The sequence below is a fragment of the Chlamydotis macqueenii genome, chromosome Z (assembly GCF_036417535.1).
Source record: "Chlamydotis macqueenii isolate bChlMac1 chromosome Z, bChlMac1.mat, whole genome shotgun sequence".
Classification (NCBI taxonomy): domain Eukaryota; kingdom Metazoa; phylum Chordata; class Aves; order Otidiformes; family Otididae; genus Chlamydotis; species Chlamydotis macqueenii.
Genome location: NC_141593.1, coordinates 72,001,924 through 72,028,676, shown reverse-complemented (window position 1 = coordinate 72,028,676; position 26,753 = coordinate 72,001,924). Strand labels below are relative to the sequence as shown.

General features: G+C 45.3%; 1 protein-coding gene across 1 annotated transcript in view; it reads left to right on the top strand.

Annotated features, from left to right (window-relative positions):
• Window positions 1–7,527, top strand: part of CORO2A (coronin 2A) — a 57,141-nt gene extending 49,614 nt beyond the window's left edge. Inside the window, exons 6-12 of the mRNA XM_086770173.1 lie at window positions 506–622; window positions 2,359–2,463; window positions 2,795–2,891; window positions 4,707–4,819; window positions 5,191–5,281; window positions 5,580–5,851; window positions 7,217–7,527. Of these exons, the coding sequence (XP_086626299.1) occupies window positions 506–622; window positions 2,359–2,463; window positions 2,795–2,891; window positions 4,707–4,819; window positions 5,191–5,281; window positions 5,580–5,851; window positions 7,217–7,348 (927 nt within the window). The 3' untranslated portion in view covers window positions 7,349–7,527. The remainder of the gene's footprint in view (window positions 1–505; window positions 623–2,358; window positions 2,464–2,794; window positions 2,892–4,706; window positions 4,820–5,190; window positions 5,282–5,579; window positions 5,852–7,216) is intronic.
• Window positions 7,528–26,753: the final 19,226 nt, after the last annotated feature.

Here is a 26,753-nt window from a genome sequence, read left to right as displayed (position 1 = left end):
GCATCTTGTTACCAAACTCCTTGCTCCCTGAAACCCTTCTTGAAGTGCACTGTTTTTATAGCTCCCTCCTGCAGTGCTCTGTGGGATGCCTTTGGAGGGCTTGTAGAGATCAGGTGGACAAATGGATGCAAGTATACATCTGTTCCCCTGCCAGAGTTGTTCTTGTTACCTGTACTTTATATCTGCTAGTAAGGTGAAGCTCACTGCATTTTGTAGGTATTTGCCCAGATTTGTTTACACAGAAAGTCCTGCCTACAACTAATAGGGACTATCCTCTTGCAAATTTGTGAATCAATAGTTAAAGAGATTGATTTGGCTTTTGGAAATGGTCCTGATGAATTAAGGCTACCTTTCTTGGATCCACATGAGATCCTGCTCACTGTAGTTCAGCCAGGTTGAGCAGATCTTTTGGATGTGACTGAATCAGAGGCCTCATGTAACATGAAATGTAGTTATGCAACAGGTGGTGTCTCTTACTCACACAGTGTCCTTTCTCTTCCTATAGGAAGCCAGCTACAAGTCTCACAGAGTCAATAAAGTCTTGTTCCTTGGAAACATGAAAAAGTTGTTCTCTACTGGAACATCTCGGTGGAATAATAGGCAAATTGCATTATGGGATCAAGTGAGTTTGACCAGCAATCTTAACCATACCAGCTTCAATTTCCAGTCTTTTTCTGTCACTTTAACTTTTCCACCTGCCAAATACCCAATAATTATTTCATAACAGCAATTCAGAAGTGATCTGTTGAATTCCTAATGGCTGATAGGTCTTACTGCTATTACACTGTTAACTGAGCATGGGTTTCTGAAGAAGCTCTTAAAGCTTTCAGCATAAAAATCCACCAGAAGAAAGTTGTGCCCACTACAGGAAGTAATAATTCAAAGGACCTTTGAATGGTCACTGTAGCTCTGACTTAAAGCATCTCTTACTGGTCTTACTGGCCAATTGTTACTGGTACTGGAAAGAGAAATGAGCTTTAGACACAGCCTACTGAAGTGAAGCTCTCAATTGAGAAAAAGATGTGGGTGTTTTTGATTTCTGATGGTTCCTGACAGTAGAGTATTGAGATAGCACTTATTGGTCAGTTCCAAGACATGATCTCCTATCAGGATGGCTGCTAGCCTTATGAAACCTTGCTCTCCTCTACCTCTCTCATATGCAGTGAGATGCCTTTTCTTTGTCATGATCTCACTTTGTCCCTTCACATCAGCCACCTTGCAGAACAATCTTCTGCCTCTTTGTTGTGCTGCCTCTTTGTTGTGCTGTCACCCTTTGTACCAGACAAAGCTAGTAGCCAAATGGCAAATCATAGACCTGCTCTATGTTTGGACATGACATATGTGAGAGGCAAAGCACTGTTCTGCTGTCTGAAAGCTTTTCACAAAGCTGAGTAGTGCTCTGATACACTATGGGTCTTGCACCAAAGTTTTGCTGCCTTCAGAGCTGCTGAAGGAGCTGCCCACACTTAGTTTGAGAACACAATGGGAAGACCTGTGAGGCCAGATGTGTGCAGCCTCTTTAGGAACAGGTATTGGCACATGACCTGCCCAGAAGGCATCTTTCTGAGGTCCACATCCATCTATGTCATCATTGCTTCTAAACAGAAGCTCTGGCTTTCTGGAGCCTGCAGCTGGGCACTTCTGCATGACAAAATATGTATTAACTCTATGCTAAAAACGTATTTATGTGACTGTAGCCACAATAGCAGCCATGGGATGCTCTACTCTGCCCCACTGGTCCTCCTGACATTGCTCCGTTCAGTAGTGCAGGGATAGCTTTGTATTAGACATGCCAGACATGACATTAGTATGGCGTGGTGTGCTATGTCCTCCTTACACGGCTTACCTGCCAGGTAATGAACTGATTGAGAGCTTTGGCCCTTGCAATGGGCACCTTCCCACTGTGCAGTGTGAAGACTGGTTGGCTGATGTAGACCGTTCTTGTGGTGGAGGTATTGCCTTGACTAGAGGTAGTGAGTGCACAAGTAATTCAGTGTATGATGCAGACATGCCCTGAAGGCCCCTCCATCTCCTTGAGTCTCATGGCCCACATAGAGGCAGGCAGTGTTTCTTATTGTATCTGCCTGTCATCAAGTGCTTGAGATGTTCTAGTGGTAGGAACTGTTGTCCTGAGGTGCTGCACTCAGTCAGGAGCCAGGGATAGAGCACCCATTTCCTCCCCATAGGGCTTTGAAGAAGTCTGTGCCTGGCCCTCTGCTCAGGGCAGCTGCCATGGGTTAGGATCATTAGAGAGCTGTGCTCACATGCTGCTGCCAAGTAGGGTTCAGGCAAGGTGTACCTGACTTTAGATGACTGACAGGTGGTTGCAGCTGTCTGTTTTTCCTGTATCCTACCCAGAATGACCTTTCTGTGCCTTTACTGGAGGAGGATCTGGATGGCTCCTCAGGACTCCTGTTTCCCTTCTATGACTCAGACACGCACATGCTTTACATTGTGGGAAAGGTAAGTGCTTTCCATGTCAGCAAATGCTGGTCTGTCTGATTCTTCTTCCAGCCTGTGTTGCGTCAGGCTGAAGTCACAGATACTCCTGAAGCATGTTAACTTGAGGACATGGGCTGATGGGATGGGACCATTAGGCCACATTTTCCAGTGCAGACATACCATGTTCACTGTGGGGAGGTACCCTGCAGAGCCCTAACCTTCCCACAAAGGAGTTTGGGGGTAAATATTTGGTTCATTCTTGGCCCTGCATGGCTTCTGGAGCTAGACATTCTTCTCAGACCCTCATGCTGAACAGCAGAGCCTGGATTATATTCATTTTCTTTGCCTTTAGGGTGATGGAAATATACGGTACTATGAGATAAGCCATGAGAAGCCATACCTGAACTACCTGATGGAATATCGTTCTCCTTTACCGCAGAAGGGAATTGGTGAGTGGCAGCATATGTCTAACGTTACAAGAGGATGGTGGCTTCTTTGTTTTAGACGCTTTCAGAGTCCAGGACTATGCCCAATATAATTTAGAAAAGAGAGTAGGTCAGATTCCAGTCTCCACTCAGGTTTACAGGTGCACAACAGTCAGCTTGGCCCAACTCACCTGTATATTGCAGGTGGCGTTACAGAGTCACAGCTTGGAGGGGTCCCTTCTGACCATCAGAGCCTGGGCCAGACAGCTTTACTGGTTACTGCTGCATCGCCTCTCACATACCTGGTCAAGGTGGAAGGGAGGATAGTCTGGGTTTAAAGGTGGAGGATGCTCCTTGTCCTTTGTGAATCTGCTCCAAGATTTTTGGCATTGAACTGTGTTGACATTGTTTCCACTCTGGGATTTCTGTGGTAATGGGTGCTCCACATCTTAACGCCTTCACTCTTATCGCTTGCCTACCTTCTCCTGTGCTAGCATTTCCCATTTAGAGGCAGACCTGCTGTGATTAGGTGTCCTCTCTTCCACTGGAGACCCTTGCTTATTAAGTTGTCCACATACTACCCACTGCTTATCTCATTCAAGCTGCAGAATTTGGCTCTTAGCCCTCCGACTCTGTTGAGAGCCCTGTCTTGAACCTTCTCCAGTCTATCCTGTAAGCCATATTCTTCTACAGACTCATGTGTTTTTAGGACCATTTGCCACCACTCCACACTACCAGTGGAGACTCCTGTTCTTTCAGGACATTGGTACAGATATTTAGCAGCACAAGATTTTGTGCCTGCATGTCTCCTTCAAAAATTGTTATTGAAAAGGAATGAATTACTTAACTGGAAGATCTCTCAGTTATTCAGCTTTTATAATCCTCCCAATGTACAGCATCCTGATTTTAATGTCACAGTCTTTTTAAAAATCATTCAACAAAAAGGAAGTGTACAAGTGTTTCTAAAAGGCCTGAGTGAATCAAATCTGCTCCTGTAACCTGATCTGTTCTGCTGATGAAAAATACTGCTAAGGTTATTGCACAATAGCTTCTTCCCCAATATTGCCAAAACAAAATACTATGTAGAGGAGCAGAGTTTAGATTCACATTCAAATGAACATGTAATGTAAGGAGCTACACTCCTTCACATAGAATCTGCTGTCTGACGAAGTAATTTGGTATTAGTAGAAGACACAGCTTCTGTAGGACATGATGAAGCAAGGTCTCCAAGGACAGGCAATCTCTTTTGTTAAGGGAATTCACATGCTTGTAGGCTTTGGACTATATGAGTTTGCGGGAGAGAAATCCATTGAGGTTACCACATCCTTAGAGACCTTGTGTGGCTTAGCCAGTCCCTGAAACACAAATGGTGCTGTCTGACAGAGCAGATGTTCACACCCTTCTCATACTCCATTCTGCTTTGGGACAGTGTTGCTGAGAGGATACTGGGCTGGAAGGGCATTTAGCCTGACCCATATAGCTATTCTGGTGTTGTTTAGGTGTTCTGAAATCCCTTCTTGCTGATCCTGATAGTCAAAACCTGCCAGTTCTGCTCAATCCTGGTAACTGTTTGCAGCTCATGACAAAGAATAAGGAACAGGAGGCTTAGCATGAGAATTACAGACTCTGTGTGTAACTCTGTGGCCTGACAAAAAAACAATTATATAGTCTTGTCATTTGAGCCACTGAGCCAGTTTTGGGTGCAGATTTCAGACCATGCTGCTATGGAGCTGATGCTGTGACTTCTTTTGTTGTTTGGTGACCCTTTTTCCATGGGAGGTGACACTAACTTTCCTAGGGAGATTTATATCCCAGTTTTTTTTCATGCTATCCCACCAGGAATGATGCCAAAGAGAGGCCTTGAAGTGTCAGCTTGTGAGATTTTCCGTTTCTACAAACTGATCCCAACTAAAAGCCTGATTGAGCCCATCTCTATGATTGTGCCTCGACGGGTAAGTTAACCTCAGGTCATGTTCATGACTGGGACAAATACAAATGAAAAATATGGCGGCGTCTCCTCTCTGTGACTCTGAGGGGCAGGAAATTAGGTAGAACAAGGGGTTTTCTCATTCCTGGTCTGAGGGACAGAGCTGGTCAGTTTGTGGGCCAGTCCTGCCAAGAAACCCTGGCTGAGTAACTCAGGAGTTAGGTCTCTGTGTAATAGCTAGCTTTCTAAGGCACGCTCACTGATCTGCTCTGCTTGGGTGCAGCAAGGGGTCTCTCTAACTGCCAGGTCAACTAGCTGGCTATAAACTTCCTCAGTTGGTGGCATCTGTTTGCCACTTCACTGACACAGTGACTGTGAACTTTCTTTTGCTTGCAGTCGGAGTCGTACCAGGAAGACATTTATCCCTTGACCACAGGAACCCAGCCAGCTCTGACAGCACAAGAGTGGCTAAATGGAGTTAACAAAGGTCAGTACATGGAGAGCTGCCCAGCCCTTCGGGTTCCCAGGGCCTGGGTAAACTGCCACTGGCTCTCTGGCCTATTAACTGCCAGAGAAAGAGGAAAGGAGGAGAAGGAAAGACATAACAAATATGGCTGTAAGCTAAAATAATTTGGTGGCTGAAATATTCACTGCTGTGAACTCTGGAAGCTACTGCAGGCAAGTGGCTCCATGTTTATCCCTCCAGGTTGTTTGAATGAATTGCTTACAGCTGATTTCCGAGTGTGATTTGCAAGTGCTAACCTGTCACCTGCCTCCCTCTCTAGGGCCCCTCTTGGTATCCTTGAGACCAGGCTCTGCAGCTGTGAATTCCTTACCACAGATTCTTGAGCCAGACCCACTCATGGAAACTACTGACCTGAGCCAGCACGAGGGTCAGGGAGGAAGGATGCCACTGGAGGACATGCAGGAGCCACATGAGATTGAAGACAGCAGAAAACAGCTGAAAGTGGATGAGAAATTACAGAAAAATGGGCAAATGTGCCTCTCCAATGGCTTTGACATATTTCAGTGTCCACCACCAAGAACTGAAAATGAGGTGTGAATGTCTGGGGTGAAGGGTTTGGGCTGTGGGGTGGAAGCCCAGAATCAGCTAGCAAAAGGGTGGTGTTCACAGAGTGGCACAATCCAGGGATGATTTATTTTGCAGACTTGGGCCAGTGCGAGCTCTTTGTTCTTTGCCGAGGCAGAAGCTCTGCATGCCCTGGCTGCCATGTGGGAAGCAGAAATGTGGCCCAGGAGCACCCCAGCTGGCGGGTTCTGGAAAGGAAGGAGCAATCAGTATTCTCACTTCTTAGGCATTCTTGTGGCACAGGCCTGCCTGGTGGCTGGCTGGGGACAAGGAGGTCTTCATGACCTCCAGGTTCTGGAGAAGAGAAGGGAATTTATGCAGTGTAACCCTTCTGTGCCAGCTGCATTCAGAGAGCCCGGTGAGGAGTGGGTGTTCCCTGCTCCCTTGGCCCATGGCGCATCCATGTAGTCTTAAGTGCCAAACTGTGTTGTGGACCCTGGCATGGGAAAGGTCTGTCCCTGCCTCAGCAGCTCACTGCTGCGCAAGAATTTGGTAGTGCAGTGCCATTGAGGCTGGCTGCTGGTTGCAGCCCAGTCCTGGGAACGGCTCCAGAAAAGGTCGTGGCAGCTCCATGATCTGTGTTCAGCCATGGCCAATCCCCTCCCTGTATAGTAACCAAAGTTTGTACAGTGGTAGATCTCTGTGGTGATTTGCAAGCCCCTCTCTGTTGGCAGTGCAGGGACATTTTTGAGTACGTGCAGCTTGTTTGCTTTTAGGAACTCTGGAAGGATTTCCTTCCCATAGTTGTGCTCAGGTCCTCTTTTTGGCTCTGCAAGATTTTAGCATCTGCAGCTTGGTGGGGCAGGAATTTCCACAAATGAATTTCCCTGTAGTGTGAAAAAGGATATTTTTCTGCATGTTTCTGAGTTGGTGCCCTGAGGTTACAGAAGCGACATGTGCAGTGCTGGGTGCTCTACTCCATGCACAGTGAAAAGCCATGCTAGTCTCAACTGGAGAGGACAGAGCATGATCAAACGGAAAAAAGAAATGTCTTGTCCAAGGTCAGAGTAGGAGATGTGGCAGATCCAGGAATTTAGACTCCAAGTACTTTCTGTGCCTAGGCTCTCTTCGAGTGATCAGTGGTATGAAGGTTATTTTTTCTGATCTTTTCCGTTGAATTAAGCAGATGTAACATTACTAAGTGGTGCTGAGAAACACCTGTACTCATAGCTTAACCTAGCAGGAGCACTGCTGATGCTCAGTCTGTTAGTTGAAGGCCTCCGCCTTAGATGGTGTTTCTCTCAGAAGTGATGTGATGAGACTAGCAGCATTTGACAGGCTAAATTTGTGTTTTCTTAGTGTAAATGAAGTAAAATGTGACTTTTCTTACAGCTTTTGCAGATGTTTTACCGGCAACAGGAAGAAATCCGTAGACTACGTGAGCTGTTAAAACAGAGAAATGTCAGAATTAAACAACTGGAGCTGGAGCTCAGAAACCACTGCATGGACACAGACGATTACTGAGTGGGCTGTCTTGCAGCTCTTTTCACCCCTGGCAACAACAGCAGACTCTAGTTCCTACAGATAATTCCTCCTAGGAATTTTGCCGGGGGAAAAATTGATGCTTCAGGCTGCACGGACTTTTCTGGCTTGTGGTGGTCACATTTCCCTAATCATGACCAAACAGTTATTGATGGACTTGCTGTGCTTCTTCAGGCTCCCCTTGTTTTTCTGCTGACTCATGTCAGAAGGCTCATGCATTAAGGCTAGTAGGTATTTTGAAAAATCTTGTTCTTCTGGTCCTGGGGAAGCCACCTGTTAAACTCTAGGAACAACCTATTCTGTTCTCCGTCCATGTGACACAAGGATGGGAGACTGAAGGCAGCTGCCAGTTTCTTTTCCCACTTCTGGCCCCAGCAGTGTGGCTTCTGTGGCCACTGTCCTCCTGCCCTGGGAGACCACTCTGCATCTAAGCTTTAGAGGCGCCCCTAGCTCCAAAGTGATCTTAATGCACCTCTCTCGCCGCACAGCTCAGCCCTGCAACTGGGTGGCTACACAAAGCTGTGGCTGCCCTGACCTGGTGTTGGGGATAGTCCTGCTCCAAGTGGGAGTTTGCACTGGGGCTGCCAAGGGCCAGCACTTTTGTGAAAGGTAAAGGAGAGTTGGTGTTTGGGTGTTCTACTTTAAAGGGGCGGTGGTGTGGTCTGGTTCTTGACAGAGAAGCTGCAGGTGCAGCAGAGGTCTCTCGATTCTTTGAGTCAGTGGCCTTCTTTCCTTCCTTCTGCCAAAGACTAGCCGCAGTCACCTTGCGGCCATGGTCCTGTGGTGCTCATCAGATAAATGAGGACAACATTTAAAGCTGGACAGTATTGGCAGGGGGTGATTTGCCAAGAGGGATTAAAAAGATGAGGGGGGAGTTGGACCCCTGACCCACTGCAGACCTTTCAGCAATGGTGCTAGAAGGGTGGTTTCAACTACAGGAGACTCTTAGGACTGTAGCCCGTCACATATTTGTTGTCCTTGTTCCCAGAGCTGCTCCTTCCTTGGCTCCCAGGTGCCAGCACTTTGTTCCATGGCTGCAGACTCCCTCTTCCCAGCTGTGCTGCCCAGCCCTCTGTCCTCCAGGCCTTCCTGTCTCCCCAAGCACTGCAGTTGGGGTGTTGGAGTTTGAGCACAGCAGCAGCTCCGGAGAGGGAATGTTTTTTCTTAAAGGCTGTTTAGTAGGGCCTGTTGCAATAGGACAAGGGGTAATGGTTTTAAAATAGAGGGGGGTAGATTTAGATTAGAAATTAGGAAAAATTTTTTTACGATGAGAGTTACAGAACACTGGCACAGGTTGCCCAGAGAGGTGGTGGAGGCCCCATCCCTGGAAACATTCAAGGCCAGGCTGGATGAGGCTCTGAGCAACCTGATCTAGTCAGGGATGTCCCTGCTCCTTGCAGGGGGGTTGGACTAGATGACCTTTGAAGGTCCCTTCCAACCCTAACCATTCTATGATTCTATGATTCTTGCCTTGAATGCAGAGCTCATGTACGTGTCTTAAAAAGAAGCAGAGCAAGCAATCACTGTTTAGCCTGTAACTGTGCACTTCTGTTGTGACGCTTGTAGGAATGAAAACTATGCCCTGCTAGTTCTCTGAAGCCTAATGATTTCCCAAAGTCTGAAAAAAAAAGAAAAAAAATTATCCATAATCAGAAATTCCAAGAAACAAGACTCCTTAGCAAAGAGACTAAAGGCTATGCGCTGCCTGTGCTCATGTGAGATGTCCCTCTGGTTGGTGTCCCTGAAAGCAGTAGCCAGCAGGGCTGGCACTCATGGGCACTCAATGCTTTTAATATGAGAATTACACAAAGACTTCAGCATTCCTTTTGCTTTGTTGCAAACACTTCACCCAGCTTTCAAAATTTCATTAATTTCTAAATAGCAACAGCAGATCTGGGTGCTAAAATGTCACAAATATTGTTGCTACTTTCTGTGGCTTTACAGAGAGGGCGTAGTTGTTAATGTTCTTCAGGAAGAGTCCTGTAGCATCAGTCACCTATTTAACACAACTCTTGTTGTAAAAAATAATATATTATGACACAGTTGTTGAAACAAACTTCAGCTCATTTCAGATCCTCTAGAATGGACTTTCCTGTTCCCTGGGAACACTTCATGAACACTCAGTGACAGGCAAAAGCAGCTCATCTCAGATACAGAGCTTTAATCCAAACATATGAATCTTACACCAGAAGTGGTCAGGCTTTCTCACCAAAGAGAAGAGCTGTATAAGAAGTCGAGAAGCTCACAGTTTTTCAGCCATGTCAAACAGGCCTGACGGCTTCAAATTTCAAAGCCATTTTCATGGAGGGTAGCCCTAGGGATGATACTCTGGTTTTCAAGCTGTCATTAGCAGGAGGGAGAGTGCTTGACACAGTCCCAGCCATCCAGGGAATAAAACGCTTTTCTTGCCACCATTTGTGTTTTATTTGCTGGGTTTTTTTTTTTTTGTGTATTTTTAATACTGAATAAATTATTTAAATTATTTCCAAGTTAAAGTAATTTTTCTAGAGGATTTTTAAATCCTCTTGAGGACTGTTTCTTTGTTGTCTTATGGCTGGCTAGCATAGAAAATGGCCACCATGGTTCTTGTCTTAGGGTTGTGCTGATTTCAGCCTTTCTGGAAAAGAAGTTGCTTTCCTTTAGGCTTTGCTGGCAACATTTGATAAGGTGAGACTATTTAATCAAAACTTCTTTTTCAGACAGTATGCCCATAAAAGCGTAGACTGTGAAATGTATTTCAATTTGGAGCTTAAATGCAACCATAAATCTTTCTCACAGACAAAAGAAGTGGAAGAAAGGGAGTTATGTGTTAATGAACTGTGCCTCAATAGACTTAAGTGATCATTTAAACAGTTTCTAAAACTCCTAAGAGCTTTGTAAAAAACTGTAAAACATGGGGATAAAAACCAAATTTGTGCAATGAAAAGCAAATGAAATTGAATAATAAATATATTTAGAGATTTACTTTTTGATACATGCAAGGTTGTTGGTTTCTTATTATCATCATATTGTTGAAGTGACTAAAAAGTAAGCTGAATCAAGGTCAGAAAGGAGTACCACCTGCTGTCTCTTTTGCTTGCATGAAGTTGTGGCCTTACCTTAGTGTTGTGGCATAGCCCTAGTCACTACACAGTTTCTCATTCACCCTCCCCCTCCCAGTGGGATGGGGGAGAGAACTGGGAAGAGAGGAAAACTCCTGGGTTAAGATGAAGACAGTTTACTAAAAGAGCAAAGGAGAACTACAATAATAATAGAATATAAGGATACTAAAATATCCAAAATGAGCAAGGTATGTTTTCTCACCACCTGATGTCCCAATGACCGATACAGCCCGTCCCGAGCAGTGATCACGGAAACGAAACCGAGCAGCAAGCAAAGGAGCAAAAAAGGGGGCCAGCAAGGTAGAGGGAACAACATCAGCGAGCGAGTGAGAGAGAGATGGATGCCAGGAAGGCAGACACCCCCGCGCCAGCCAACCCTCACTTACACACTGAGCATAATGTTTATGGCATGGAATACTTTCTTTGGCCAGTTTGGGTCAATTATTCTGTCTGTCTTTCTTCCAGCTTCCTGCACCTGCAAATTAGTGAGACTTGGAAAGCAGGACAGTGTCCTTGGTCTCATTAGCAATAACTCATATCACCAATGTGGTTATTAATATTATTCACATACGAAATCCAAAACACTGAGAGGAGAATTAACTCCATCCTTGCTGAAGCCGGGACAGTTAGTAGGCAGGTTGCACATAGTTTTAGGCACACGGCCTGTCTTACATCTTTCCCATCTGCCCTTGATGCTACAAAGGGGTGGCCATTTCAAACCCTTCTGCATTATACTGCTATGTATGTTGTCTGGAGTAAACCAAGCCCACCTGGAGATGCATACTGCATGGTGAGGTGTTTTCCTGACCATGCTGCCTGGCAGTCCTGGCGCTTCTCTTGTCCGATACACTTTGACAAAGTTCTTTTAGACACTTCATATGAGGAGAGTTTAATGTGTTATTACCAGATTTACTTACCTGAAGACATTTGATGTTAGATGGGATTTTGATTTAGCAGAGTGAAGCAACAATCACACTACAAGCACAATATAGCAGTTGCAACATCCAGTTGCATCACAATACAATTCCCATTACTGGTCTATACACTCACCATCATGATGCTGGGTATCTCCAGTCACTGTGAAGAAATACATAGGTTGAAGCCAGCTCAAGCCTGTAACTCTCTTCAAAGTTTGTTTTGTTGGTCGCTCAGTTTTCGTGCTTTGTGTTGGGCTCAGCCCCTTCATGGTCTGAAGCCAGCTCAAAAAGACATCCACACCTTTTAATTTAACTGAGGCAACCAGTTGATCACCCAACTTATATGGCAATTAAGCCAAAACAATAGCCACCTTTCGGTCACTTTTCCACTGAGATAAGTTCAACTTTCTTTGCAACAGCTGTCGCTGCTCCTTGTGTTCTTCTCTGAGCATCATGAATACATTGCCTGTGCCCTTTCCCTCTGAGCCTCCTTCCGCTTTAAGGGTTTATTGATCAGTCACAGCTTTGGGCATGGAAATGTTCATGTCTCCATTCAGGGTGCAACTTTTGTTTGATAAGACATATTTTAGACTAGTGTTAGGGAAAAAAAGGGTGGAAATTGCTGGAGAAAGTCTGGCTGGGAACTTTGTGCACCAGCCATGCAATCAGGGCACTGTAGCCTCCTGACCTCCCTGTCTCATAAGGGACCTTGTGCTGGGGAAGGTGGCTGGACTGTCCTAGGATGAGCCCCAGGGCACTGTGACACTCCTCTGGTATGGACAGGCTCAATGCTCTGAGCAACACCTAGGAAAAGGCAGCAGCAGGCAGGTCAGTGTCGCAGGCAGAGGAATAGCCTCCAGCACCTTTGCTGTCCTGGGCTTATGGCCACTGAACCACAAAGAGAGGTGAAACACAGCCCTGCACTGTTACTTGCCTGCTGGATTTCAAGCCACAAGAGATCACATCTTCACCCTCTACTCCAGGCCAGCTGCCAATTGCAAAAATAAACTCCATTCAAACCTACAGAATAGTTGTCACTCTCATTTTGTGTCCCACACTGGGGGTCTGTACCTTTGGTGTGCTCAAGGAGCTGTGGGCAGAAGTGAGCCTGCAGCTGATGCCCCCTCATTTGCTTGACAGGGAGAAGCAGCAGGTCACTCTTGTTGGCCCTGGGTTCGCCAGCATCCATCTCTGGCAGCGGGGCAGCTGCAAGCTGTAGTGGGGCACTGGAGCAAAGACCCAGTGCCAGGAATTTCTTCTTGGGCATGCTGCAGCATCATTTTGGAACAGAATCTCAGAGCCTGTGCTGGGGTCACTCCAGTCTGTCCACAACTTGCTCATACTGGGCAGCTTAGAACTGAACTCGGCACTCCTCAACATGCGGCCTCACCAGCACTAGTGGGACAGGAAGGACAGCTTCCCTCGACCTGCTGGCAATGCTCTTTTGAACACAGCCCAGGATCCTGTTGGCTGTTTTCACAGTGAGCCAGCATTGCTGGCTCAAGCTCACCTTGCTGTCCAGCAGGACCCCATGGAACTTCTCAGCAAAGCTGCTTGCCAGCTGCAATCTCCAGCACCAGTCCGTGGGGCTACTCTTCCCCAGATGTAGAACTGCAGTTGCCCTTGCTGAGTTTCATCGCATTCCTCCTTGCCCAGTTCTGCATATCTCCTGTCAAAGTCCCACTGAAACACAGCACAACCTCTGCTGCACCCGCCACTCCTCCCACTTTCGTGTACTCTGTAAACTTGCTTGAGGATCCACTCTATCCCACGCTGCAGGTCACTAAGGGAGAGGTTCAACAGCTGTGGATTTGTTTTGTAAACAGTTTCCAATTTCACCTTCAGAAATCCAGGCTGACTACACCTGAGCACCTTCTAATTCTTCATGCCTTTGGAAATGCTCTCCAGAAGAGTTTTTTTTTTCCCCACCATCTTCCAAAGGACTGCAGGCTGACTGGCCTATGTTTCTTGCATCTTCCTCTCTGCCTGTTTTGAAGACAGGACTGAGACTCAGTCATCTGCAACCTTTCCTAGTCACCATCATTTTTCAAAGATCATTAAGGGTTGCCCTGCAATGCCATCAGCCTTCTTCTCCCTCACCACACTTGGGTGTAACTGTGATGGTGTGCTTCTCCCCCAGCCCCCAACTTGACCTTTTCCTATAAACCTGCTCAAGCAATAACCACCAGTGGCATCGCAATGGATGCATCTGGTCATGGTGGTGGCATCTGGGTTACAGTGGATTTGGGAGAGACTGATAACAACACAGTAGCCAAGGGATAACTTATACTGATGTGTCCACCTAACAGTGCTGGTCAATGTCCAACTCAAGCCAAATTTGGAAGAAACTAACATCTACAGTTGGTATAGTGTGCTGGTTTTATTTAGTGAGGGGGGAGCTACAGTGGCAGCTTCTGCAAGAAGCTGCTAGAAGTTTCTCCTTTGTTCAGTGGACTTGGCTGAGCCAATTGGTGACACCTGGTAACACCTTTGTGATAATGTATTTAACAATGGGAAAATAATAATAATAAAAAAAAAGAAGTGAAGAAGTAGAAGCGGGGGCAGAGAGGGGGAGGCGCGAGCCTTGTGGGCCTTGCAGCCCTCACCCTCTGGTCTTGCGCCAGGCGGCTGCCTGGGCCCAACTGGGCCCGGCCCGGCTGCAAGAAGTGGAGAGGAGCTGTGAAGGGAACCTGAGAGGCATCTGCCTGAGCCAGTTGTGAAGGATTTCTTGTGAGAAGTACAGCCCTGCAGGCACCAAGGTGAGCGAGGGAGGAGGGGGAGCAGTACTGGTGCTCCCGGCAGAGATTCCCCTGCAGCCCGTGGTGCAGCCCATGGTGAGGCCGGCTGTGCCCCTGCAGCCCACGGAGGCCCCCGCAGGAGCAGAGATCCACCTGCAGCCTGCGGAGGACCCCACGCTGGGGCAGGTGGATGCCTGAAGGAGGCTGTGGCCCGTGGAGGGCCTGTGCTGGGGCAGCTGGTTCCTGAGACACTGCACCCTGTGGAAAAGAACTCGCCCTGAAGCAGTTCCTCAAGGACTGCAGCCCGTGGGTGGGACCCCACACTGGAGCAGGGGAGGAATGTGAGGAGTTCTTCTCCTGAAGGAGGAACGAGCGGTGGAAACCAGCATGTGATGAACTGACTGCATCCCCCATTCCCTATTCTCCCCTGTGCCGTGCTGTTTTGTATCAATAAAGTGTATTGTTACTTCCCTCTTTCAAGTGAAGTGTATCACTCCATCTGTGACAGCAACCCATCTGGCCCCAAGGACTTTTGTGCATCCAGGGCGTTGAAGTACTCCTTAACCTGGTCCTCTGTATTCTGATCCTCCGTAATCTTGTATATAGCTGATACCCACCACAACATTTTTCTCTACCTACTTTCACTCTCCTTACGTCTATGGGAAACTCCTTAGAGGGTTTCCTGTTCTGATTTTCTCTCCTCTTGTTTTTGTATGTTTTTTCTTCAGCAGGATTTTCAGCATCCGTAACTTCTGAACCACAAACACTCCTGAGGATCTGCAGAGAAGAGGCTTAACCACACAAGGAGTTATCCATGTTTTGCATCTTTTCTGGCACTCAGCCATCAGATATGGAAGGCATGGGTGAGGGGCATTAAAGGTGGCTTGAGTCAGTATAATGGTTTAACAGGAGAGAGCCTGTGCCTTCATCTGCTTTAAACATTGCCTTTTACATTCTTCCCTCTGGATTATAGTGGATGACTCTGCTTCTGGCTCCAGAGCTCTTCTGCTTTGTGTTTAATTCGATGCAGTGTACTTTCACCGTCTTGATCCACATGGATATAGTTGGTCAGATCTTGCAAAATCTGTGGGAAAATATCAGCAGCACCTTAGCTCAGCTTCAGGCCTAGGTGTTTTACATGCCAAAGTGAAATCTTTGCACCGATTTCATATCTCAGCAGGAACTGGTACGCAAATGGACATGTTAGAAAGCTTGAGTAAGGAACAGAAAATATAGGTGTGTAAACCCAAGAGCTAGTCTGTAGGGTAAAAATCACCTAAATGTGAAGATAAAGTGTTTTGAATAAAATCTTACTTCTTATGGATAGCCTTTAGAGAACCCATCAGCTTATTTGACTTAATGCAGACTGGAAAGCCTAATTTCTGTGTATCTTCTTGAGATGCAAACTATTTAGGTACATTTTAGCAGCAAGTCTAGCATATGTTATAAAGCTGGAGAGTTCCAACTCAACCTGATCGTTCCAGGAAGCTTTTTTTTTTTTTTTTTTTTTTCCTAGGGGCTGGGACTATGGATTCTTCTCATTGATTTTCAGAAAGGTTCCTGCAGAATTTTTTTCATGCAAGTTTATCTGAGCCTTTAACAAAAATAATGTTTAATACACCAGTTGTGATTTGTGAGGCAGCTTCTTTGAAGATTTGAGTGAAATTATGAGCTTCTTTGAAGATTTGAGTGAAATTATGCTTAAGTACTGTTTTCATGAACAGGGACACTGAGCAAAGATGCTTTGTCCCAGCTGGAATCTGAAAAGTGGTGGAAGTAGCAGCGTTTATGGAGAGCTGCGAAGTAAGGAACTGATTTTACTGTTGAAACTACTTGAAAATTGATTCAAGGGACTGTGAATATACTGGTGTTCCTAAGGCTTGGACACACTCTGATCTGATGTGTGTTGCAGTTTTCTACAGTCGCAAATTTTGACCACCCACAAGCCCACGATTGCTTTTGGTGGTGGTGAAGCTAAAAGTGCAGTCCTTCTCAAGATAAATACAGAGCTTGCTTTTAAAGATGTGAAGCACGCTGGAAAAGTAAGGGGCAGATGAGAATGCCTGCCTTTCATCTGAGAAGAGTGGTGAAAAGAGATTTAGTTCTTTTTAGGGCTACAGAAGTGAATCATAGCAGCTCATACTCAGGCACTGTCAGCGCTTTCAGCCCTGGCCCTTATGGGCAGAGGGGTGGCATGATTCTTTGGGAAGTTTTGCAAGTCTCTGGAATTCAGGAAGACAGCCTCAAAAAAAAAAAAAAAAAAAAAAAAAAGAGCAAAGCCGCTGTGAAAATACGATGCAGTCAATGGAAGTGCCAGTAATACAGGATGAAGAAAAGCTGATTTTCAGTTCCACTGCTAACTTGAAGGGAGCAAAATCATTGTCTCTAGCCTGGTTCATCATAGTGATGAAACAGGTGTCTGAGATCCTTTCATAAAAAGAGCACACAAAGAAACCCCTGACTCAAATGTCTGTTTCTCTCCTCATTGGAAGCCAACTGCGGCAGACATGTTTGGCTATTCATTTTAATTCAAGACCAGAAAGGAGCAGCTCAATATTCCAACTATTGAGCCCTGTTCCTTGAGCTAGCTAAAGGTGACCATGCTGCTCCAGAAGATATTCCTCTCACAGGACCAGTGAAGCTCCAGGCTCCTTTGTATGTGTGGAGATGAGTTTTTTTTTAATCACATATCCTAACAGCAAGCAGTGTGAAATCCCCTGTGTGTGTTGTTCTGGAGGGGACTTCAGTACCATCTCGTTACAAGATCGACTCTATAGCTGCTATTTGTCTTCAGCTGCAGGTTCCTCAGGTGTTTCTGCTCTTCCATACTGAAGAGTTTATTCTTCTGGGTTGCTTTTTACAAACACAAGTCTGGAACTTGGGAGAGAACAAAAGTTAGTTTCAGATGCTTGTGCTCCTTTGTAAATTCGTTTCCTAGTGCTTTGCTCAAGGTGGAGATAAGGTCTCAGGTCTTTGAGGAGCCAGTTTGTTTTGTGAATCGGGGCCCTTCAGATTTTTCTATCTCACTTCCTTTGTCCAATGTTTCTTCTTTCACTGGGTGGTTATTTCTAATCTAGTCTGTACGTGGTCTTTAGTTATATAATCCATGCTCAGGTCCAAAAGCACAAAACCTTAAATAACACATTTTAAATAAACTCCTCCTTCCAGTTCAGTGATTTGTACATTTTTTTTTAAAAACACTGGGAGTTTGGGAGTCAATGCATTCCAGAGCATGCATGTTTCTCTATTGAAATGGTGACAGATCCTTACTTACAGCTGTTGTAGCTATCAGTGCCTTCAGCTGAAACTGAATGCAAAAAACCACAATCCAATACTTCATTGATTTCTTCACGGCTCTTTCTTTATGTGCCTTACCTTCTTTGTGTGTAAACCTTAAGGCTTTTCTTGTTACTATAATGTTTAATTAGGAAAAAAACTCCAAACCCTCAGTAAACATGAACAGGAATTCTGTTCTGTAGTGGTTTCTGCAGTAAGTGCAACATTACCTCAGTCCAGAAGAGGGAACTGTTGTTTCATGTATGGCAAGTCCAACCAAATAGTTTAGAAAACATTCTGACATCTACGGTGAAGATGAAAATGAGCTTTTTTTTAAAAATGATAATAAAAGATGAGGTGTGAAAACTGAGGTATTTAGAGATTTTAACAAAACAACAAAAGATCAGAGCATACAAATTCCATCCATCTTTGCTTTTAGAGTATTCTTACATTGGTGATTTATATAAAAATACGTAGGTTAAATTGAACTGATTATCATAGAACAGGAACATCTGAGATCCTACTTGTTTTCTGGCATGCAAAATAAATTATGTTAATTAGGTTACTTTGGTAACATACCTGGGTTTAATTTGATTTTCTATTAAATGTCTAAGCGTTTCTGGGGAACAATAAATGCTCTATTAAAAAATGAATCCTTTCATTTGCAGCTTTCTGCTATAAGCCATTGCCAGAAATCAGAAAGGAGGAGTGTTTTCCTTCCCAGAAGAATTCCTTTATGTGAACTGTTCTGTTTTTGTTAGTGGGGGGGGGACACAAGGTGGCAGATTCTGTAGGAAACATGGATTACATCCTTCTCTCTAAACTAGAGAGACATGGGTTTGATGGATGGACCACCCGGTGGATAAGGATTTGGCTGGATGGCTGCACTCAGAGAGTGGTGGTCAACGGCTCAGTGTCCATGTGGAGACCGGTCACGAGTGGTGTCCCTCAGGGGTCCGTGTTGGGCCCAGACCTGTTCAACATCTTTGTCGGCGACATGGACAGTGGGATAGAGTGCACCCTCAGCAAGTTTGCCGACGACACCAAGTTGTGTGGTGCTGTCGACACGCTGGAAGGGAGGGATGCCATCCAGAGGGACCTTGACAGGCTGGAGAGGTGGGCCCGTGCCAACCTCATGAAGTTCAACCAGGCCAAGTGCAAGGTCCTGCACCTGGGTCATGGCAATCCCAGGCACAAATACAGGCTGGGCAGAGAATGGTTGAGAGCAGCCCTGAGGAGAAGGACTTGGGAGTGCTGGTGGATGAGAAGCTTAACATGAGCAGGCAATGCGCCCTTGCGGCCCAGAAGGCCAACCGCATCCTGGGCTGCATCAAGAGGAGCGTGGCCAGCAGGTCGAGGAAGGTGATTCTTCCCCTCTACTCTGCCCTGGTGAGACCCCACCTGGAGTACTGTGTCCAGTTCTGGAGCCCCCAACACAAGAAGGACATGGATCAGTTGGAGAAGGTCCAGAGGAGGGCCACAAAGATGATAAAAGGGCTGGAGCACCTCTCTTATGAGGACAGGCTGAGAGAGTTGGGGCTGTTCAGCCTGCAGAAGAGGAGGCTCCAGGGAGACCTGATAGCGGTCTTCCAGTACCTCAAGGGGGCCTACAAGAAAGATGGGGAAAGGCTGTTTAGTAGAGCCTGTTGCAATAGGATGAGAGGTAATGGTTTTAAAATAGAGGGGGGTAGATTTAGATTAGAAATTAGGAAAAAATTTTTTACGATGCAAGTTATAAAACACTGGCACAGGTTTCCCAGAAAGGTGGTGGAGGCCCCATCTCTGGAAGCGTTCAAGGCCAGGCTGGATGAAGCTCTGAGCAACCTGACCTAGTCAGGGATGTCCCTGCTCCTTGCAGGGAGCTTGGACTAGATGACCTTTGAAGGTCCCTTCCAACCCTAACCATTCTATGATTCTATGATTTTATGAAACTGCTAGAATTCTCTCCCCTTTGTTTAGTGGACTTGGCCAGGCCTAGGGCGGACCCGCTGCTGGCCAGGGCCGAGTCGATTGGTAGCAGAATGTCCCATGATAACGCCTCTGCGATAACATATTTAAGAAGGGGAAAACGGGGGGGAAAAAAAAAAAAGGAGAAGATGTGAAGCAGCTGAGCGGGGCAGAGAGGGGGAGGCGTGAGCCTTGTGGGCCTTGCAGGCCTCACCCTCTGATGTCCCGTCAGGCGGCCGACCGGGCCTAATTGGGCCCGGCCCGCCTGGAACGGCTGCAGACACCAAGGTCAGTGAAGAAGGAGGGGGAGGAGTAATGCGGCTCCTGGCCAAGATTCCCCTGCAGCCTGTGGTGAAGACCATGGTGGAGCGGGTTGTCCCCTGCAGCCCATGGAGGTCCACGGAGGGGCAGAGATCCACCTGCAGCCCGTGGAGGACCCCACACCGGAGCAGGCGGGTGCCTGAAGGAGGCTGTGGCCTGTGGAGGGCCTGTACTGGGGCAGCTGTTCTGGAGGGACTGCACCTCGTGGAAGAGATGACCCACGCCGGAGCAGTTTCATGAAGGACTGTGGCCCATGGGAGGAACCCCACGATGGAGCAGGGGAGGAATGTGAGGAGTTCTTCCCCCGACCTATGACACAGCGGCATGAAACAACGCGTGATGAACTGACCGCGACCGCCATTCCATCTTCCCCCCTGTGCCACTTGGGATGAGAGGAAGGAGGTAGAGATAATATTAAGCCTGGGAAGAGGGAGGGGTGGGGGGAGGTTGTCTTGTTCCCTGTCTTATTCTTCTGCTAGTTTTAGAAATAAATGAGTATTTTTCCCCACGTTGAGTCTGTTTTGCCTGTAACGGTAGCTTTAAGGATTTCTCCCCATCCTTATCTCAAACCTCGAGCCATTTTTCCTTATATCATCTCCTCCTATTCTCTCGGACGGTGGGGGTACTGAGAGAGACACTGCGTAGTCTGGTCCCAATCGGGGCTGAACTACGACAGAACACTCTTGTACTTACAACTTGGGTGTTATAAATGCCTCAGTTTCTTTAAGAATAGCTTATTGGTAGTGATTTTAAAACATGATTTTATTTTTCAGTTCTTGTAAGTATACGCTGAGAGAATTTAACAGCCAGTGCTCTTGTAGCTAATATTTGTCTTTGGAGAAGGGGCTCCTTTCTTACATCTGCTCAGTGATGGTGGTATGTTTCCATCTTTAGTTGTGTTGGTTTTAGCCTATAAGGTCAATATTAAATGAAGTATCTGTATCCTGACATATTTCACATGTTCCTGTCATCGTGCGTAAAATCATGCAAATGCGTGCCAAGTAACAAGTGAAGGCAGAACATGAAGCCATTGAACTACTATCAGCTTGTTTGGGGCCTGGAACTGGGTCTGTAGTCTGGGACTGAGAATAGAAATGCTATTTTAGAATAGCATAATAGAATGCTATTTTAACTGTTTTCAGGAAAATATGTGGACAAGGTGTCCTAGATTTGGTTTCCTTAGTACTAGCGTGCACAAGAAATGAAGTCTGCTGAACTGTTAACAATGATGCTAGCTAGCACCTTTGATTAGATTTGAATAAAAGACTGAGGGCTACCATAAGCTTCCAATTAATGGCTTGTCAGTTAAACCATGCCATTATTCTAATTGCTGCTGCTAAACACCAAGATAATGCATTCAGACCAGTAAACCTAACCTTATGGCTTTGTCTTTAGTTCTGCTGATCTGTTGCCTGATGCTGGCAGCTGTTTTGTATGGCTTTCTCTGCTTTCTCACATAGCTACCACCAGTTTATCTTGTGGACAAAAAGCAAAACTAAGGAAACATTTTTAAGTGTGGCTCTCAGGGAGATGACACCGTACAATGACTTCTGGTTACCACCAGTAGGCTAAATGCATTTCTTGGGTAACTCCAGATAAAACCAGTGGGACAGATTTTCAGATGCTGTGTGTCAACACTGCAATTTGCAGTAGAGCTGTACAAGTGTTTCCAGTATGTGGTTGGGAAGAAGTAAGATTGGCCACTTGTAATGAGTTTGTTCTGACTCTTTCTGTGTTTTTTAAGTAATAACATCTACTTTGCATGGGTTTTGTCTTTTGCTCATCCTATTCTTCATCAGTCCTTGTATCTTCCCACTCATTTTCTAGTTTTCCCTGGAAATAGTGACACAGTGGCAGGACAGTTATGGTGGATTGCCCTATGAACCATCAAAAAACCCCTGAGTTAAAACTCCAGTTCTTGAATCTTAATAATTGACATTGATATTCCAAATAGAAAGAACACAGCTTAATTTGCAGCTAAGATGGCAAGACATTTCACTGATAGTTTAGAGTAACTCATCTTTTGTCAATAAGCTAAGCAGACAGGACTCCAGATGATACCTTGAGGCTGTATTATAATCTTTCTCCAGATATTACGTGTGTTTGCATTTACAGCTGTAATTTGCCATGAAGTGAAATGCTTTATAAGTTATCTGTATAAAAGATTTTTGCTATGCAAGCAAACAAGTGTATTTTACACTTACCAAATCAAGCAATTGTGATCTGGAACTCACCAGGGAGAGTGGAGTCAACTCCAATGTCTCATCCTTATTAGCTTTTTTGATTCTAATTATGTATAGAGCAGAGCTGAAAACAAATAAAGGGGTCATCAATCCATCCTTCTGCCCAAGGCAGGATTAACTGCGCCCATGCCATTCCTGGCAGGTGTTTGTCTAGCCTATTAAAAACCTCCAGTGATGGAGACGTGTGTCCTTTTTAGGCAATCTGTGCCGATGATTTTTGATTGTCAGCTTCAGCAGGATTTACACTGATGTCTTACCTGGCTTTTCTTTTCTGTAACTTAAGGCCATTGCTTTTTCTCCTATTTTGTGGAACTGTAGAACAGATTATTCCCTTTAATTCTGCAGTAACTCTTTACCCTGCTGAAGACCACTAAGTCCTTCCTCTGTAGGTGAAACTACTCTCAGTTCATTCTCTTCTTCCTCTCTGGATTCATCTCACTGATCCTCTGGGTCCTTTTAAATTGGTCTATGCCAAATCTTGTTATGCAACACTGTACACAGACTCCCAGAGGACAAGGGTGCATTCACAGGTTATCTTGGCTGTAGCCCTGTTTCTGAATGCCTATACGATGCTTGCTTTTCTACTGAAATGCATGAAACCATGCTCAATATATTCACTGTAATCCTGACCTCCCTCCCTGTAGAGATACTAAGAGTGTTCCTTCTTGTATTTTTCAGATGACAATTTCTGCCTATGTGTACTGCTTCACATATCTTTGTTAAAAGTATTTTGTAAACACCTTGAAATAAAAATATGACTGAAGCAGAAGGAATGGGAGGTTAGACTTCAACAGTGTGCCACCAGGAATTAGAAAGTAATTTTTTTTTTTTTTTCCTGAAGGTTACAGTGCTGTGTTGAATTATGATAGCTGGGAATTCAACTTGCTTTATTAGTGAAAATCGAGGAATAGTTCTCCAGTCATTCTTGCTCAACCATACTTGACAACATCATTCATGGAGTCGGGTGAGTGCCTATCTGACTCAAACTTTACTTTCCTTTACTCCTCTTATACTTGTTTATAAAAGGGCTGGATGCCTTGATATCTTGTTCCCCGGTGAATAGTATGAGAATGATCTCTGTGATTACTGGGTGCCACAGAATGGGATCTCTTCCATATAATGAGGCCTCTTTCTTGAATTTTCAGTATAGGTGGAAAGTCTTATATTTTGCTGTTGTACTGAGCTACACATAGTTCCATATAAGAAAGAAGATTAAGTATAAACTGCAAATATTAAAAAATGCTGGAGAAAAATCAGAAAGTACTGACAGAAACTGAAGGTAGGAAAGAGCAAAATGGAAGCAAGTCTTCCTTTTCAGTTCTAAAATAGTGACACCCAAAGGACACTATCACAAAAAGGCAATGGTGAATTCTTTTTCTGTGATGACGTCAGATTATGACAAGGTGCTTATTGCATAATATTTTAGCTAAATGTGAGTCATTGAGCTCATGGTGAAAGTACCTTTTTCTGGACTGGGTCATGTAGGAGATCAGATCAGACTATTTAACTGTCCCTTCAGCCTTAAAATAATTGAACGAGCAAAACAGGAGTGAGAATACAGACTGTTAGCAATCCAAAGGGCAAGTAATATGGAAGGGAGGCTAAAAAGGAACATACAAGATGGGGTAAATTCAGTACTAGTAGGCAACATGGCTTCTGAAGAAGGGAGAATGAATAATGAAGTAAAGGTTCAACTCCATCTGCTGGAGTCAGATGAAAGATTGTTGCAGATTTAAAAACTCCATGGGCTGGACTCTTAATCTGTCCATTACTCATATATGACCATAAGTGTGTACACCAATACATGTATACAGACACAAACATATACATACGTGAGTAATGCAGTACCAGCTGAAAACCATCTCTCACAGCATCCTACTAGAGAAGCTGGTGACTCATGGCTTGGACAGGTGTACCCTGTGATGGGTTAAAAATTGACTGGCTGGCCAAGTCCAGAGAGTTGTGGTGAACAGAGTTAAATCCAGTTGGCAGCCGGTCACAAGTGGTGTTCCCCAGGGCTCAGTGCTGGGGCCAGCTCTGTTTAATATCTTTATCAATGATCTGAATAAGGGGATTGAGTGCTCCCTCAGTAAGTTTGCAGATGACACCAAGATGGGCTGGAGTGTCAATCTGCTTGAGGGTAGGAAGGCTCTGCAGAGGGATCTGGACAGGCTGGATTGATGGGCTGAGGTGAACTGTATGAGGTTCAACAAGGCCAAGTGCTGGGTCCTGCATTTAGGTCACAACAACCCCATGCAATGCTACAGGCTGGGGGAAGAGTGGCTGGAAAGCTGCCTGGCAGAAAGGGACCAGGGGGTGTTGGTGAACAGCCAACTGAACATGAGCCAGCAGTGTGCCCAGGTGACCAAGAGGACCAACAGCATCGTGGCTTCTATCAGGAACAGTGTGGCCAGCACAAATAGGAAAGTGATCATCCCTCTGTACTCAGCACTGGTGAGGCCGCACCTCAAATGCTGTGTGCACTTTTGGGCCCCTCAGTTCAAGAAGCATGTTGAGTTGCTGGAGCTGTCTCTCTCCAGAGAAGGGCAATGAAGCTGGTGAAGGGTCTGGACAACAAGTCTTATGAGGAGCAGCTGAGGGAACTGGGACTGTTTAGTCTGGAGAAGAGGAGGCTGAGGGGAGACCTCATTGCTCTCTACAACTTCCTGAAAAGAGGTTGTAGGGAGGCGAGTGTTGGTCTCTTCTCCCAAGTAACTAGTGATAGGATGAGAGGGAATGGCCTGAAGTGGCGGCAGGGGAGGTCTAGATTGGATATTAGGAAAAAATTCTTTACTGAAAGAGTGGTCAGACACTGGAACAGGCTGCCCAGGAAAGTGGTGGAGTCACCATCCCTGGAGGTGTTCAAAAAACATGTGGATGTAGCACTTAGGGACGTGGTTTGATGGACATAGTGGTGTGAAGTTGATGGTTGGACTTGATGATCTTGGAGGTCTTTCCCAGCCTTAAAGATTCTACAATTCTATGATTCTATGAATTGCAGTGAGTTGATTTTGTTTTAAATAATCTTGAAGGGTTATCTGACAGACTTGAAAATTGACTTTTCTTCAGCCTATGAGAGAAGGACATTATGATGCATAACACAGTATCTAGTGTGGGGATAATTGTTGGCTATTTCCTATGCAGTTGTGGCTTTCTTTAGGATTAAGTTACGAAGCAGCTTTTCAAAAAAAGTAAACAGTGTGTCATCTTAATATTTCAGAGAAAAGCTAGATCTTAGGTTTGGGAATAGAGAAAGTAGCATATATGTACCGCATCACAAAGAGAACCTACAGCCTCTTTCTGGGTAGGGTGTGAGAGTGATTTCACTTGTGCACTGCTTGTTAATGTGCAGAACCATCCGTTCTATTGGTATAGGACAGAATATTTCAACTGAGCTGTCAGATTAAAGCACAAATATCTCTTCCAAAAATGAGAAAACCAGACAGCTTTGATAGAGCTCGATTTCACTTCTGACCTTTGAATTGGGGATATGGAGGGAAAGAAGAGAAGGGAATGATTTTGGTGGCAATATTTCTTTATTAAACATGCTCAGTGTTCTGGGCCAAAAGGAGCATCCATCAATATTGCAAGATCTCTCAGTGGAGCAGCTGTGGTGGTCCAGCATATGCAGGTTACAAACCATTGCCACATATTAGCCATCTGGGGATGGCTGGAAAAGCCGGCCATTATCTGCCTGGGGCAGCAATTTGTAGAAGCTATGGTGCATTATGATGGATTAGCTCTGCAGCTGAAGGTGTCACGACCCATTTCTCTGCATCTTCTTTGGCATAACATTGCAAAGCAGAGGCTTTTATTGTTGCAGTTTCGGGGGCAGGAATCTAGTTCGTAATGATGCTGTAGGACAGAAGGGAGGAAATGCTTAAATAGCTACCATGCCTGTGAACTAAGCATGCACTTCAGTTCAGCACTTGGCTGCCATCACGCTTACCTGTTTCAGGAAATTCCTTGTTCAAGAACTGTTTACATACTTCCCTGCTCTCAGGAGCTAAGCCATTAACAACAATCTGGGACTTTTTTGCCAAGATGCTTCTTCAAGGGTTGGCAACCTGCTCTCCCGCTTCCACTTGTCCACTTCCAGCTCTCTATGCTCTTGCTGACCTTCTGAACTGCTGCCAGTCTTATGTTGCTCTCATAGTCCCTAGCAGCCCAGCTCCTTGCAGTTCCTGCCTGAGGGAAGACAGAACCACTGAGTCTATGGTTCTGCTCTATTCAACACTGGCTTGTGCTCTCTTGTAAGGAGCATTAGTTCTCACCATCTTTACCCTTCGTGAGATCCTTTCTGAGGGATCTCTCTGTCCCTCTGATGGCTGCAGGACTGTGATGAGGTATTGGTATGTCAGTTTTTCTTTTTCTCTTCTCGTCTCTGTTCTCTTACCTTCTTCTCATTCTGCCTTAGCCCAGTGGGTTGTACAATGGGTAGGAACAGTTCTACTGTGATATAATTCAAGGTTTTGTCACCTTTCTTTTAACACCATACACAGAAATACAGATGCTTGGTTGGGTGCCTGGTCTATACAAATATATGCATATAAACATATGTGTGTATACTCTCATGCATACGCATATGCACACACAATAACACACATTATTGCTGATGCCTATGTAAGTACTTTGCTAATACACTGCTTTCAGTGTAGACCTGAGTCTGTTTACATTGTTTCTGAAGCAGGCAGCAAGAGAAAGTTTTGTATGTTTTTTCTTTCAGAAAAGCCTGAATGGCATGCATTTTTATTTACTTTTTTTAAAGCAGAATGGCACCTGGCTGTGTGGATCCCAACTACTCTTTCCTCCTCGCCATTGCTCTGACCTCTGTCTAGGCCAGT